At 41.1% G+C, this 16,025-nt stretch overlaps 1 protein-coding gene across 3 annotated transcripts in view; it reads left to right on the top strand.

Moving 5' to 3' along the window:
* The window catches only part of sema6e (sema domain, transmembrane domain (TM), and cytoplasmic domain, (semaphorin) 6E), a 103,497-nt gene that overhangs the window by 33,819 nt on the left and 53,653 nt on the right, over positions 1–16,025 (top strand). For all 3 annotated transcript variants that reach the window (XM_061717552.1, XM_061717550.1, XM_061717549.1), the window contains exons 7-14: positions 6,294–6,384; positions 7,557–7,679; positions 8,991–9,079; positions 9,220–9,437; positions 10,480–10,611; positions 10,882–11,037; positions 13,801–13,977; positions 14,409–14,546. In XM_061717552.1, coding sequence (XP_061573536.1) covers positions 6,294–6,384; positions 7,557–7,679; positions 8,991–9,079; positions 9,220–9,437; positions 10,480–10,611; positions 10,882–11,037; positions 13,801–13,977; positions 14,409–14,546 — 1,124 coding nt within the window. The remainder of the gene's footprint in view (positions 1–6,293; positions 6,385–7,556; positions 7,680–8,990; positions 9,080–9,219; positions 9,438–10,479; positions 10,612–10,881; positions 11,038–13,800; positions 13,978–14,408; positions 14,547–16,025) is intronic.

The following is a 16,025-nucleotide window of genomic DNA, read 5'->3' as shown; positions in this document are numbered from 1 at the left end:
GACCCCCTCCGCTCCAAGTGCTGGCGAGGAGCGGAGGGAGTCTGGTTTGGTAGCCTCAGAATTGGGTCTCTGCATTTTGCAGATGATGTTGTTCTGTTGGCTTCATCAAACCGAATGTGAAGCGGCACCTTATTAATCAGCACCTTAAAATCTGAGAACATGGTTCTCAGTTGGAAAAGGATGGAGTGCCATCTCTGGGGTGGGAATCAGGTGCTACCCAAGTGAAGGAGTTAAAGTATCTAGGAGTCTTGTTCACAAGTGGGGGAAGAATGGAGTGGGAGATAGATATGTATATTGGTGATGCAGACTCTGCAAAGATCTGTCCCAGGAATTAATGTCCTAACAAGTTCCCACAAACATCAAGCCATGCAATCCTCAGAACCTGTTGAAAGCCTAAAAACTATATCTGAGTCTGCAGTATCTTAAATTTTAATGTACATGACAGTGCAGTACTGAAAAGAACGTGGTATAAAGACTGGTTTGCAGCCGAAGACGTCTGGAACAATGTCCTATGGAAGAATTAGTCCAACGTGAAAACGTTTGGCCAAATCTGAAGCCATTTGTCCGACAGCCAAAGCTTGGCCAAAATGGAGCTATGTATACAAGGCAATAATCCACAGCACACCAGCAAATCTACAACAGAAAAGTTACAACTTACAAAAGTCAAGCTATTGCAATAGTCCTCTCAAAGTCCAGACCTCAACCTGATTGAGATACTGTAGCGGGACGTTAAAAGAGCTTTTCATAAACGAAGCACTGCAAACTTCAATGACCTGAAGCAAGACTGTAAAGGCGTGGGCCAAAATGTCTCCACAACACTGAAAGAGACTGATAACAGACAGAACTTTATGTTACTGCTGCTGAAGATGGTTCTACGAGTTAGTGAATCACAGGGTGTACTTTCCCCTGCACTGCTTCTGTATGTTGACCTTTGTTTGCTTGAATAACAACATAGTCAGCTGATTTCAAACACTTAGGGTTGGTGGTATAATATGTTGGCTCAACAAGACATAAAGAGAAGCAATCTGATGACATTATACAGTACATACTTATAAGCCATAAGTGTTCCACACCTCCACACCTCTGAAAAAACAAAACTGAGAGAGAAAATTGAAGCAGGATGGAAGTGAGGAGTGGGAATACAAATCATGTGACGAATCCAAGCCAACAGATGAGTTACAGTTCCAACTTGTCTCCTTCTTATTCTGCCGTTTTACTGATGAATAACTGTTAAGTGAAAGCACTTTATTTTAGTTTCACCTTGTCCTTAGCCAAAGATATCTCTGCCTTTGCTAAAACTTCTACAGTTGTAGGTCAGCTGAATCTTAAAATCTAGCACATCGTTGCAGTCGAGGCTTAGAGGTGACATCACAGGCTTGGACTGCGATTCACATTAGAGGAGGAGGGAGTACGAGTCCAACACAGACTGTAAATTTAACAATCTAAAGGAGTTTAACATCCTGAAAATGGATAAAACCAAAAAAAAAGCCTCAAGACTTGAAATTTCAGTGTATTTTAAACCCCAGTGAGCTCACACATGATGTGAAACAAGTGGTCCTTGTGAAGAGGTCAGCGAGGGTGAGAACCAGGGTCCTTCTGGTGTTTCCAGGAGAGTGCCCAGCAAGATGAAAATTAATTAAACACTTTCATGCTGAAAAAAGGTAGAAAATGATATTGTTCGGCTGTGAACAGCCAAGGTCTAAAAGCCAAAAAGTATTTTACTGGCATGTGAAACGACGGCAGCAGCAGCACAGCAGTGATTCATATTGACACCGTGCAGCCAGAACGTGGAGTTTCCACAGGCACCTTAAAGGTAAATCAAGATTTTCTCATTTTACTAGGGTTATACATATACATAAACTTTACTTATTTATAATGATTTCTGCGCAGTACATTTAACAGCTTTATTTATTACAGTAATTAGGATCACACATGCACAGACTATTTGATGAGCTAATTAAGGGTTAGTTGCAGAGAGGCTTTAACTACGTACACATTTGTACTCCAGGAATCCATCCCACACCCACGCCTGCTGGTCTAACATTCTTACCCGAGGTCATGCTCATGTCCTCATTTTTCAAAATTCAACTCTAAACACTGTGGAGATGAGATCATCTTTTTTGTTTGTTTGTTATATTAATATTTGTGTGAGCTAAAGTATGAAGATCACTGTGCATGTAAAGGATAAAGGACATGTGTTTCCTGGGTTTTGTAGAAGAAGAACCTCTAGTTTCCAGCATGCTGTTTCACACACTATCTGACCTCTGGGTTTAATCCATCTGAAATCTCAGGAACACTGCGAGCATTGAGCTTTGTAAGCAAACTCTAGAGATAGTGAACACTTTTTCACTGCAGAAGCAGATGGTGCCTGGGAAGCAATTTGGGGGTTCAGTGCCTTGCTCAAGAAGACCAGAGCTGCCTCTGGGAAGTAGGAAGCCATAATTTTTCACCACTTCAGCTCATTTTTTCTTGCCAGTTAGAAGAGTAAACCAGTATCCTTCAGGTCCCAAACCACCTGTCTGGACTGGCTGACTGAAGACTTGGATTCCCTGACTTCAGCATCGTCATGTACGAGGCCAGTAACACGACTAGCTGCTGTATTCCTGATAGAAGTGCACTCATACATAGAAATGCTAAGTTATACAACAAAGTGCTCCGCACAGAGGTGGTTATACACTGCATTTATGAATATATGCAGCAGGACAAACTCCCCTTAGATGATATGTTACCTGTTAGTGTTCAAATCTGGCTGCAGGAGAAAACTCTGAGTCTGTGAGGAAAATGTTTCCCTAATCATGAAAATAATTCAAATGTTGAATATAAAACAAATAACAGCAAGTACATGTATAGCCGGTGTAGCAAATAAGTGTATTAAAAAAAAAAAGAATTAAAATACAGATCTTATAAATGCAAACCCTAAACTCTGATGCACTTATACTCCTTGTGAAACACAATTTGCATTTATTTGCAAGTTGGCAACACAAATAGGGGAGAGAGACCATTCAACCAGGCCTTTAAGCACCATTTGAATAAAGCCGGCCTCCATTCTGACTCATTTGTCAGTAACGAGAGACTTCAGGGCCTTTTCTAGAGTCTTAGAGTCTGATGGTTGGTCACGTCACCTGCGTCTTGCCTTCTTAAATCGGTATCCAAATGGCTCACCAGCTGCTGGATTTGCTGACTAATTTTTGCCCTGTATGAAACTGCAGGCGTTGAAATAAGTCCAGCTCTGATGATGAGGCTGATGATGTCATCAGTGGGTTTTTTTTTCAAAGTGATTGAAATGTAACACTTTCTATTTTCTCCTGTAGGCCTCCCTTTTCCCAGACCATTTCAAAAGTGTTCCCTGCGCCGTGCCACTCTTCTCCTCAGAAGTATTGTATTTGGCTCAAGTAGCAAGAAGCTTCTTGATTTTAGTTTTCTTCCAGTTTACTGCCACTTCTTTTTCCGAAAGGGTCACATTCCTGCGTGAGGGCTATGATGGATTGCGGCGTTTTAGTTATCAGTGATACGTTTTACAGCGGCTGTGTCATCGTTTCTGACGATCCACGTATCATAAATTCAACAGTTTGGACATATGGATCACATCAAGAGGGCCTTCCAGTCAATAGTCTGTTTGTCTCCTGTAATGGCACACTATTACAGAATGATAATGCCACACTCACTTATGAGTTTAATGAAGTATTTATTCATGCTTTTGTATCTTATACATTAGTTTGCAAATTGGATTTTGATATTTATTTTTTTAAATAGAAGACACTTCAAATTCCTTACATAAGTATGGCTGTGCATATACCACTACTGAAGCCTAGTTTTAGATGTCTGAAGTCAATATTTAAACATTTTGAACTGCCTCCAAGGCCATTCTGGGAGCTTATGAACTAAACAGAACTTCTCCACATGCTGATATAACCTCAATACTGTCCTGGATCCATCAGAGTCTCAGATGTGCTCAAAAGCCCGCTGAGAAGTTAAAGTATAATGTTTTAAAGAGCAGCATAGCGACCTACATTCAAACTTTAGCATCCTCCTGTCACAGACTCGCCGTAGACAAATGTGTTTTACCAGAACGTTAGTTCTCCCCGCACCCCTCATCCTCGTCCCTCATCTGGACGGGGGGGCGGGCGAGAGATGACTATTGAGACAGCTGGGGAAAGTGGGAGGAAAAATAATTCATATCAAGGAATCGGTGTCTGGGACTGTGCAGGACAGTGGGGAATTGAGTGAGAGGCCTGTGTGTTTGTTAAAAGACACGAACAGATGCCCAGGCATGAACAGGCAGCTTCACTGACCACGCTGCCGAGACAGCTGGTCTCTAGACAGGACGGAGGCTGTAGTCGGCATGCATTTGTGATGAAGCAAAATCTTAAATCCGTCTGTCTTGGTCTGTGCCGCTGTGGGTAGCGACCCTGCAGTCGCCTCACAACTTTGCAGAATCATCAGTTCTCTGATTTCTGTGGTCTGTTTTTTTTTTTAGCTTTTATTTATATCATCTTCCTCTGGTGAGAAGTCAGGATGATGCCACAGTTTTATTCAGATGTAAAAGTTGTTTTTAATTACAATGCTAAAGTTAAAAACAAAACTTATAATGGTTGTAGCTGTTTGTTTTGAATGTCACTGCTATCTTGCTTGAATGTTATTTATCTTTTTTGCCTTCGATGTCCTGTAGCAGGAGTTTTATTTTGGGAAGTACCTCAGCTGTTGCTTTGCATACAAGTTCTGCAGACTAATTAGCCCCATGCAAGCCTTGTTAGCGCTGGTAAAATATTCAAAACAATATAATTTCGAGATTTTAAATCGCCAGTACTTCCCATTTAGGTTCATCTTTTGGCAGAAATGCAATATAAAATTCAAAAGTGTTGTTTTTCGAGTGAAATAAAAAGTTGAGTTATTTTTGTTACCTCAGAACGAGCAACTTTGTTGCCTCCATGCCCTCTGTCATGTTGCACCACCGTGTTACTGCGTAGCTCAGAGGAGAAATCCAAACTCTGGCTCTCTTATCTCACACACCCGTCCTTTTGAACGCAAGGAAAGCAGCAGGACACATTGTGTTCCTCTGCCACTTTGTGGATTTCATCTGTGCAGCTCAAATCATGCTTTTCTGAAAAGTTCCCCTCCCAAATTCAATCAAAGTTTGCCTTTTATGCCGTACAAGAGCTGAGGACAAGACAATTGGATCAGTGCAGTTTCATTTTGACAAAACAAACGGGCGACGCGGTCAGAATTCCTGAGAACACGGAGATGATACCTGGAGCAAAGCTCTTGTGCTGAATTGCATTGGTTATTCATTTCAGCACGTCCCTAGCGGATTTAGCTGTTAAATGTACACACAGCAGATATTTGCCCAACATCCACTTATATTTGGATTTTGAAACAGAGGTGGATTTGCCACGCCGACCTTCAGGCTATGATTGGAGTCCTGACCGACTGATGTAGGAATTATAAGTTGCGCCCACTGCTGAGCGTCAGGATTGGTTGCCCTTACTACACTTCCTGAACAGTGTAAACAGTACAAAGCCCACTTCTATAAATTGCACATTTCAAAATGTGTGATATTATTATATTCTCTTAGAAGCTCCAGGCCCCGACTTTCTGTTTTAATGAGACCTGGTCAGGTTGTGTTGATCTCAACTACTCCTGCATGCATGATCTCTGTCTCAGTAAACGCATAAATAAATCAAAATAAAGCTAATTTGTCACGTCAGTCATCTGGCAGCACAACGCAACTGTGTGTACTCGATCAACGCAAACCAAAGCCAAGGTGTTAGCAGACTCTACGTGGTGTACATTTGTGCCGCCTTATTACTGCAGACGATGTTTGGCTCTGCATACATTCGGTCCTCACATGCACACGGGTGGTTTTCTCGCATTGTTGTCGGAGGTTAACAATCTTGTTAACCACAGGTTGGAAAATAGGAGCTTAATATCTGAGGCTGAGAGAAACTGTTCTGTCTGCCTGAACGGCAAGACCTTCGCCCACACCCTTTATGGAAATCACCCACATATATTATATTGAATAAAACTAATCTTTATGGTGCATGTGTTGCCTTTCATTATCACAGATTGATTTGGTACTCGCACTTTATGTCCAGCCACACTTCTCACCACGGTTAAGACTTTTGGTTTTAGAGGCTGATTGATTTTGCAATCAGAGCAGCAGCCACGGAGCATAATAAACCAATGTGTTTTACAATTGTCAGTTTTTATACCCCGTTGTTCTGTTGGGTTCCCCTTACAGCTTCCTATATGGCCTTATAAAGCATTCTTTTGTTGCTGCTTTCTCTCTGAACTAGATGTTGACGCTCGAGCAGGAAGGGGAGGAGGTGGTGGGACAGGCTCGATGTCCTTTCGAGTCCCGACAGTCCAATGTTGGCCTTTTTGCAGGTGAGTAGAGATCCAGTGGTTTCTGATGCCATTTTTATACATTTATACACTAAAACATTTCAGTTTTAGCTGTTTCTGAATCATGTTAAGTTTAATTTTCCAGTTTCAGGTTGGGAGTAATGCACTTATGATGTTTTTTTAAGACATACTGAATAAGAAGCCTGAACTGCAGAAACTGTTTCTGTACTGGACTGAAAACATCTGTCAAAAAGTGTTACCAAGTGGGACTGAAAGGAACTTTATACATAAATAAGAGGATCAAGAATGAATCTGAAAATGCAGTCTTGAATTTATCCACTGAATAAGAAGGGGGGCCATTGCATAAAGGAGACTTTTCTAAGTCCTCAAATGGCATATTGTAGATTCAACCTTGTAAAATGTAGCTCTTTCAATTTAAATTGTATCCAAGTCAGATGAGATTTAAATAGCAGGCGTTTGAAACTGGCCTGATCGTTTTGATTGAGTAGTCCATCACCAGACCTGCAGTGACAATACTTAAATCATAATGAAATACAGATCATGTCATTTTAAGTGTTCATTGTAGACGAAATTAACTGGCTCTCAAAAAATGTAATGGTATGCTTTAGTACTTTTAACGCCTAATTGTATAAACTGATCATTACTGATGCAAGAGAAAGATGGTAATGGATCACAGATCATTTGAACAGTAAAGCAATTAGAGCATCTAATGAATTGCTATTAAATTGCATGTTGACTACTACTGCATCATTAAAAGTTTGTGATTTAAGTCAAAAACGCTAAATGTTACACGGATTCCTGCCCTGTATCTTCGGAGGAGGCAATCATAGATTTCCCCTTGACAGTTTCTGGTTTGCAGTTGGATTTGCAGTCTTTTAACAGATCATTGCAGAGACGAAGGGTGCACAAGTTGATACACTAAACACACTGAGGTCAAGATTAGGGAAGAGGGGGGAAAGCCAAAGCCACACTCAATCCTGCCAGGTTTCCACTGACATTTTGCAAAGTTCACAAGGGCTGCTATTAAAACTGGCACGTTCTCCTACATCTGTTCTCTTCAACCTTTTTTTTTTTTTTAAAGAGCACTATAAGTCATTTGAGACCAAAATAGACACTTGAGAGAAGATGAGTATCATTGAGAATTGTAATCCCTGACAATACATTTCTTTTTTTCTTCCCTGTCCCTCCCTCAGGTGGTGATTTCTACTCGGCAACCATGACTGATTTCTTGGCCAGCGATGCCGTTATTTACAGAAGCCTGGGAGAAAGTAGTCCTGTTCTACGCACAGTCAAGTACGACTCCAAATGGCTGCGAGGTTGGTGTCCAATGCGTCTGTTGTAACACAGAGGTGTGAGGACGTTAGTGTTCTGTTGTGAGTGGGGGGTTTTCATATACTGGCTTGAGCCGGGCCTCTGGCTCGGCATTTGGAAGAGATCTCAAGCCTGTGAATAATTGATTCGAGTTTTGAAGATGCCCAAAACATTTAGCTAGCAGGTTTGCATTTTATTTATATATTTATTTATTTCAACAGTGCTATTCGTTCAGCTGTGATTGATTATTCTGAATTCTTGGCTCAATGAACTCGTCCATTTTTCTTTTATTGCCCAAGAGGAAGTCTGCAACAGTAACATAATATAGGAGGAGGGAAAAAAAACATGAGCCTTCAACACAAGTGTTTGAATTCCCAGCTGAAATTATCCGGTCCCTTCACTTCTGTTCCTCTAATCAGATTTGTCAGTCCCTCTTAGCTGCACATTTGATTGTATGTATATCTGACATTCGTCCTGCTTTGTCCTCTTTGTGGAGCCAGGTAGGGAAAACACATCCAGAGGGGAATAGATGGCCTTCCAGTTTGGAAATGTTTGCATAGTCTCACCATAGTGTTGAGGAAGGAGGACATTTTACCCTGTTTGCCAGTGAAAAGAAAGGAATGTGCAGGATTTAAAGAATGTGACACTTGTTCCTAAACTGAGAAATTAAGGTACATTTCAATCATCAGAGTAACATCATCTTTGAAAACAGCTTGGGATTCTGGGCCAGGTTTCCAACCAAGGACCGACTTTAATGTGTCAGCTGAACGGTCCGACCATCAATCAAGCGAGGCGGGTTTGACGCTACTAAAGTCGCACTAAAACATTTTGACAGATTTTTGAGATCAGTGTGTCATATTTGTTCCTGGTCGGAAAGCACAACATCTTAAGGTGGACCTGATAATAAGGCGCACCGCCAATTTTTGATAAAGTTTAAGGATTTTAAGTTATATTGTGGAAATAACGGTACTTGAAATTTAGTTCCAAATATCAAAATCTAAACCAGATTAAGACCAAAAACTAATTCAATTTGTTGCCGTTTTTATACGACAAACACTTTACCAAAGCCTTTACATTCCTGCTTCTCTATCTGGAATTTGATCATTGCCGTATCTTTTTGGTTCTCAATCATGAACCGTCTCTGTAATTTTAGTAAAATAAATTATGTATTTTTGTTTCTTTGTTCAGTAGAATCTCACTTTGAGCAGTTGTTTACCAGCATTACCAACCTGCTTGTGATGTGGCTTTTGGAAATAAAGCATCAGGGCCAGTGTTAGTGACACTTGTTTTATTTATTTATTGTTTCTTTCTTATAGAACCCCATTTCCTCCATGCTATTGAGTACGGGAACTACGTTTACTTCTTCTTCAGCGAGATCGCAGTCGAGTACACCACTCTCGGCAAGGTGAGGAAGTCATCCCTTTTACAAAAACGATATCGCTTCTCGTGGAAGTTTAATCCTGAACTGCTGCTCTGTGTTCTCTGCTGGGCCGTGTTAGTTTGTAAAGTTTCACCTGTTAAGTTTTCTCACGCTTTTCTCTTCAGGTGGTTTTCTCCAGAGTTGCACGTGTTTGTAAGAACGACAACGGGGGTTCTCCGAGGGTGCTGGAGCGATACTGGACGTCGTTCCTCAAAGCTCGACTGAACTGCTCTGTTCCCGGAGATTCCTTCTTTTACTTCGATGTTCTGCAGTCGCTGACCAACGTGCTGCAGGTCAACCACCGGCCGGCGGTCCTTGGGGTCTTCACCACTCAAGCAAACAGGTTGGGATTGATATTGTCTTGATTTCTTTGGGAAATGTAGCTTTGTGCAGATTTTTTTTTTTTTCATTTGTTTTTTATTTTTTTATTTTAAATCTAAAGTCATGACCATTTTGACTGAAAAACCATGACAGTGGAACTAAACCACATCACTGCCTGGTTCAATTCTGCAACGTTAATCAAATGTCAATAAGTAATTATAATTTTCATCAATTTCCATTAAGTGAATTGTGATAAATGTCTTATTTTTCAGGTTTAGGAAAGCATTATATATTTAATTTCATGCTAATAATTACACTTTTCTTTTTTTTAACCATTAATTTATATCCTCAAATCCCTCAAAGCTCATTCTGACGACTTGCTGAGCAGAGATGGTTATCCAAAAGGCTCTGATGCACATTTGAGACATACCCGACACACAGTCACCGTCTTTGTGTCATTCCAGCTACTAATGCAGTAAATATCTGCAGCTAGGCAGTGGATATTGACATTAAAATGAGAATTTATGTTTAATTCTTAAAATTAGAGGTTCATGTTGCAAATATTTACGTATGAATTAATTGGAAAACTTTTAGGAAATGTCTGATTTCAGTTTTGGGATCTAAATAGCATTAGTGTTACCATGTTTGAGCAGGTTTGGTTGTATGTAGGAGTGTATGGATTCAGATGCGGTACATTTCCATCATTATCTGCTATCTGACAATGATTTAGCTTCTTAATGGCATTCAAACATAAAGCCTCGACCTCTGAATGTTATCTTTAAAATTTCTTGGCTCGTTCCCAGAAGTTGTGCTCAAACTAAAATGAGTTGTGAAGTTACCATTTAAGGAGGTGAGGAAAAAATAAAAAAGTTGTGTATCAAGTTGGAGTTAAACAAAGTTGAGCAATTCAATGACAGTTTCAGTTAACAGAAAAGAAAAAGGTGAAGGAGACAGAACTTGTTGAATATGTGAGACGTCACTTTGTCCAGTGTTCCTTAATAAGAAGACAGCAGTTGAACTTGTCTCAAACAAAGCCGTACATTTTCATCTTTGGTTCTGAACAGCATCACCGGCTCGGCAGTCTGTGCGTTCTACATGGACGACATAGAGAAGGCCTTCAACGGCAAGTTCAAGGAGCAAAGGAACAGTGAGTCGGCATGGACACCCGTTCCCGAGGAGCAAGTCCCAAAGCCGAGGTGAGAGATGCGTCTGTGAATAGCAAACTGTCACTCTCCCAACAGCATGCTTTCCTGCCTCTGACAATAGAGTCTTTGCAGCTGCTATTATTATTTGGAAAGATGTCTCTGAACAAAACACATACACAAAAAAACCAAGCAATCGCATAAGACACATGTTTTTCCACCTGCTTATCCCCAAAAACAAACAGCTGCCAGCTTTAATGCATCTGTTCGTGTTGCAGCGGACTCACTGGCGATGCCTTTTCATTCTTTTCCGTTGCTGAACAGGCCGGGCAGCTGCGCCGGAGAGGGCTCTGCAGCCGCCTACAAGTCCTCCACCACCTTCCCCGATGAGACGCTGACATTTATCAAGTCGTACCCGCTCATGGACGAGTCTGTCCCCTCGGTCAACGACAGACCCTATTTCACCCGCACCACCAGCAGGTACTGTAGACGCTTTCCTCTAATAAAAGCTGATGGAAAAACTGATGTCCTCTTTCAAAGAGAAACGGTGCACAGATAGGAATATGTCATCCAAATGTCTTCAGAGGTGGATGGAAAAACGTGGAGTAACATCACTCTGAGAGACGCTCACTTTATTAAACAGTACGTCAGTCCTAAGTCCATAAAGCTGCTGACCTTTTATACAACATGTAATCAGTTCCTCCAAGAACAGACATTCACCGTCTCCCAGAAGGTGTATGACCTGACCAACACACACGTTAGTGAAAAATTACAGTTATAAATAAGTATTAAATGGTGATAGATTTGTTATGTTGTTGTGAATTGATTTATTTTTAGGCTTTGAACTTTGGATTGGAGGGATGAAATGAAATTAATTCCCTAAAGAACATTGTGTTGTTTCAGTAGAAATGATTGAGGATACATTTAGTAGAATTGGGTTAATTTAGGGAAAAAAAGGGTGAAGAAAGTTAAGAAACTGCTGGAAGGTTTGAAGTTAATCATCAAGAGAGGCGTGGTTAAAATTTCCAGAGATCAGATCAACATCAATGCACGAGTTTGTAACCTAGCAACAACTCAGCTGATGTCACATGCTCCTCTGGCAGATAATGCAAATTATAGATAGAAGTACTGTTCAGTCTGACCTGACTAAGATTTTAAATCGACATTCTTGCCTTTTTAATTGTATCCAACAAATTCAGCACAAGTAAAAAGTCCAAACTTGTAGCAGCTGCCACTTTTAGAAGAATGACACACTTTATGAAAAGTGCCAAAAAGAAGTTTCATTTGGGTTTATTATGGAGAATTGTTAGTCATCGTGGAGAAAACTGGTGAGGAGAAGAAATAAATTGAATCCATAGTAAGATAAGCCTGAAAAATGAAACGAATATAAAAGAGGTGAGTTTATGAAACTTTTTCATTAGAACTACTGGCAAGTAAACTATGTACTTTTGGGAGAAAGTTTGACCATGTGGGTTTCTGCACTGATTACTCCTAAAATCAAATCTCATTTTCACCGGGGTCGATCCAACGAGAGAAAATGCACGTAGTTAAAAAGGGTTTGCAAACCTGAAAATGTACGTCATAAATCATAAAAACATTGTCCTTTTTAGTTGAACATTTTTCCGGAGTCAAATTAAAAACTTTACCCAACACCATCGTGTGTGTGCATGTGTGTACTGTTCGGAGCGTGACAATTATAAAACAGGCCACCTAGAGAAAATGCCGGGGTTGTTTCGTTAATGGCTTCTGTGTATTTATTTTCTCTGGCAACATGATGTACAAGCGGTGTTTTCACTCTCCAGACTGTGATTGGTATAGATGAGTGAGCTCGGGTGGAACGCTCAACCTTGTCCCTTATTAAAACTCATCGGATTTACTCACGCTTGATCTCGACCCACATCAAAGGAAAGCCACATGGGGAGAGGAAGTTCCCGTAGCGCTGCCCTGACCTGCACACGCTTCACACCAGCACGCGTCGCAGCCTGGGGGTCACACTTGTGTTAATGTGTGTGATATTTGAGCATCCACCAATGTCAGATTATGGAGAGCTGGATGTCGGATGTCATGTCAGTGTCACAAGTGTTTCATTCGCTACAAGCAAAAACCGTTAATGTAGTCTGCGCACACACAAACACGCCGAGGCGCGTGTATACAAGGGCCTCCTCCGTGCCTCCTGAAGCAGAGCCAAGCTGACAGCCAGCCAGACTCTGCTGCGGCTCCACACGGGGGAAACGTGTACTGCTTCACATCTGGCGCCAAAAACATCACATCTGTCGCACTTTTCCCCAGAGGCTTGCAAGATAAATGGAATCCAAGCACAGACGCATCAAGCTGTACTGTCGATTCGTTGCAGGGAATGTGCCAGTCAAGTCCATGCAGGTGACTGTACCAGCCTGCATGGGGATATCTGGGATGGCCTGCAGGCACAGAAGCTGCTGGCATCATTTTCTCCAGGAGGATCTAGAATGTGATGCAAAAAAAAAAAAAAACAGCTGATTATTAAAAGAAGAGGGTTTGCTTACCTCCTTGAGCCAGACAGGGAAAGTGCAGGCAGAGACAATTAGTGAGTAAAGCTTATCCCTCTCTCAACAAGCCCTGTACACAAGGTGCCCTTCACCACACTTTTTAATTGTCAGCGTCTTTGGTGGAGCCAGCCGTAGACGGCTGCGCAGATACCGGGCCGCTCCCAGGTGGAGCACGCAGAGTGCAGTGAATATGAAGCAGGATGATGCTACAAATAAAGCCTCAGTCTCTCAACTTCCTCTTAATCGCAAATAGTGCATTTAAAGGAACTCAAAATGAGTTTGTTAAAGAAAAGCAGCAAGCTGGCATGAAGGATGGACTGACTGACTGACTGACTGACTGACTGTGGGTGGATTGACAAATTAATAAGATGAAGGTATCAAAGGATGTAGGCGGTGGAGGAAGGGAATGTTGGGCTGTTAGATGAAGTGACTGATTGCGCGCTGATGGTTTATATAATGAGCTTCGTACTCGCCCATTATTTGTATTGTTTGTCACTGAAATCGACTGACAAAACGGCGATGTGGCGATGCTTCCCAACATGGTTAATATGATTAGCTCCTTCTAATTTTACGCCAGTAAATAGCATGAAAGATTCCATTTAGATCACTAAATTAAAGTCATTGGGCTTTTTTGTTTTTACACATATTTCCCTCATATACCGGTATACATACTTTTATTGCGGCTGCTTCAATAATGATTTTTGTGTTTTTTATTTAGGTTCAAGCTGACCCAGATAGCGGTGGATACGTCAGCAGGGCACTATAAGAACTACACGGTGGTGTTCCTGGGCTCGGACAACGGCCACGTGCTGAAGATCCTGGCCAGCACCGAGGGCTCCAACGCTTCCTTCAGCACCCAGCTCCTGGAGGACATCGACGTCTACAACCCAAACAAGTCAGACATCAAGTCTTGCCTTTATTTCCACATCTATCTGTATTTGGCTCTGCGTTTCTTCACGACTGCCTATTTTTTTATTTTTTCCATTTTCATTTTCTGATTCTTTATCATGATTCCGTGTGAGTCTCCGCTTGTCTCCCTCCTCGGTTTTCCTTCATCTGCTCTGCCCACTCACCGGTTGATCCTTTGTAACATCCGGCTCTTCACTCTTTTCATCCTTCTGTACAGTCAAACAAGATCTCCTTTTCTTTATTTATAAATATAATTTGTTTTCTAACTGCATTGATTAAAAAGAAAGTCTCATCTGCATGGAAGTGGAATCACATCCAGCCTTCTGAGTAATAGTTTGTACCAGTGCTGATTTACAAATGAAACCACACTGTCTGATTGTAATACTTCTGTTTTTGGTTTGTTTTGTGTGTTTCTAGGTGTAATGTTCGGGGGGAGGACCGGAGGGTGCTGGGTCTGGAGTTGGACCGGGATCATCACGCCCTGTTTGTGGCGTTCTCCAGCTGTGTGATCCGTGTGCCGCTCAGTCGCTGCTCCGAGTACAACAACTGCAAGAAGTGAGTGACTTGTGGAGTGTGCTAAACCTGTACAACAGCTCATTTTTAACATCACGGGTACAAAGCTTTCCTTCCTGCTCTCTTACTTTGTAAACTGAATATTTCTTAGATTTGAACTTTTTGGAAAGAAAAATAATATCAATGTCAAATGGTCTGAGAACCTGCAGTCGGATATTTTCTTATCAAATACAGCAATTAACAGATTCAGTTAATGGTAAATTTGCCCGGTTATTAAGAGATATATTCCAGCTTTTTTTAAATCTTTAAAGTTATCACAATTTCCTGAGTTCCAAGTGGAAAACCTGTGGCACGTTTTGGTCAAAGGATCCCTGTGATTCAGGACAAGAGTTCAAACACGTCTTCATTACCTCATCCACAGCAGCTCATCTGCTGGGTGCGCCTGTTTTGAAATCAGTCGTACAGCTTTAGCTGCCCAGATATGGGGCTGTGATGTCACACTACCTTTCAAATCATGGTATACTCAATCTTTTGATTTTGAGTGTACCAAGTTTGCTATATTGATGTTAGAATATCTGGATGTTAAAAAAAGAGCCAGAAGAAGAATAATAAATAAAAACTTTTGACAGTCTGCCACACGGAGGATGGTTTGGCTTTGGTCACTTGAATCAAATTTAGTGTTTTCTCCATCATTTGCAATTCAACACGGAAAACAAAGTGAAGACAGCTGTGTTGACTGTTGCTGTGAATCCTTATCAGGTGATTTTAACCCAGCTGGGGTACCAATGCGATTCAAAATTATTCTAGATTCATTACAAAAGTACTAATTTTTAGTATATATTCATGTCCACTGTTTACAGAGTGTGTGTGTGTGTGTGTGTGTGTGTGTGTGTGTGTGTGTGTGTGTGTGTGTGTGTGTGTGTGTGTGTGTGTGTGTGTGTGTGTGTGTGTGTGTGTGTGTGTGTGTGTGTGTGTGTGTGTGTGTGTGTGTGTGTGTGTGTGTGTGTGTGTGTGTGTGTGTGTGTGTGTGTGTGTGTGTGTGTGTGTGTGTGTGTGTGTGTAATTTTATACATCTGAGATGATGCTGTTAAAGGGAGTTTGATAATGAGATGCCTTTTAATGTTGTGTTTGTAGGTTTAAGTTGTTTAACTTTTGTACACCCCAGTCTGATAGAAAGATGTTGGTCAAGATATCTCTGGTGTCAACGATGCAACCTTCATTTTGGAAACTACTTTAGATGCTTTTTTTTTTTTCTCGGAATACTGGAGAATCCAAACTGTACCCAAACCTTTATCTTTGTTCAAGAAGGATCATTTTCTTTTGAAAATGTTTCTCAGTATTGATTAGCAACTCTGTTAGGTATGTTGAAGGTTTAACCGTTTGTATGACAACAGTCCAAACCTAGAGTTAAAGTTTTTGAGCTGTGTTTGAGCTGTACTTCTCCAAAATGAAAGTTTATCCCATGAAAATCCACTTCATCTGTGCTGCTGCGCAGATAACACTTCTGTTACCAGGGGTAAC

This window comes from Cololabis saira, chromosome 3, assembly GCF_033807715.1.
Source record: "Cololabis saira isolate AMF1-May2022 chromosome 3, fColSai1.1, whole genome shotgun sequence".
NCBI lineage: Eukaryota > Metazoa > Chordata > Actinopteri > Beloniformes > Belonidae > Cololabis > Cololabis saira.
This window is presented reverse-complemented; position numbering and strand designations above follow the sequence as displayed.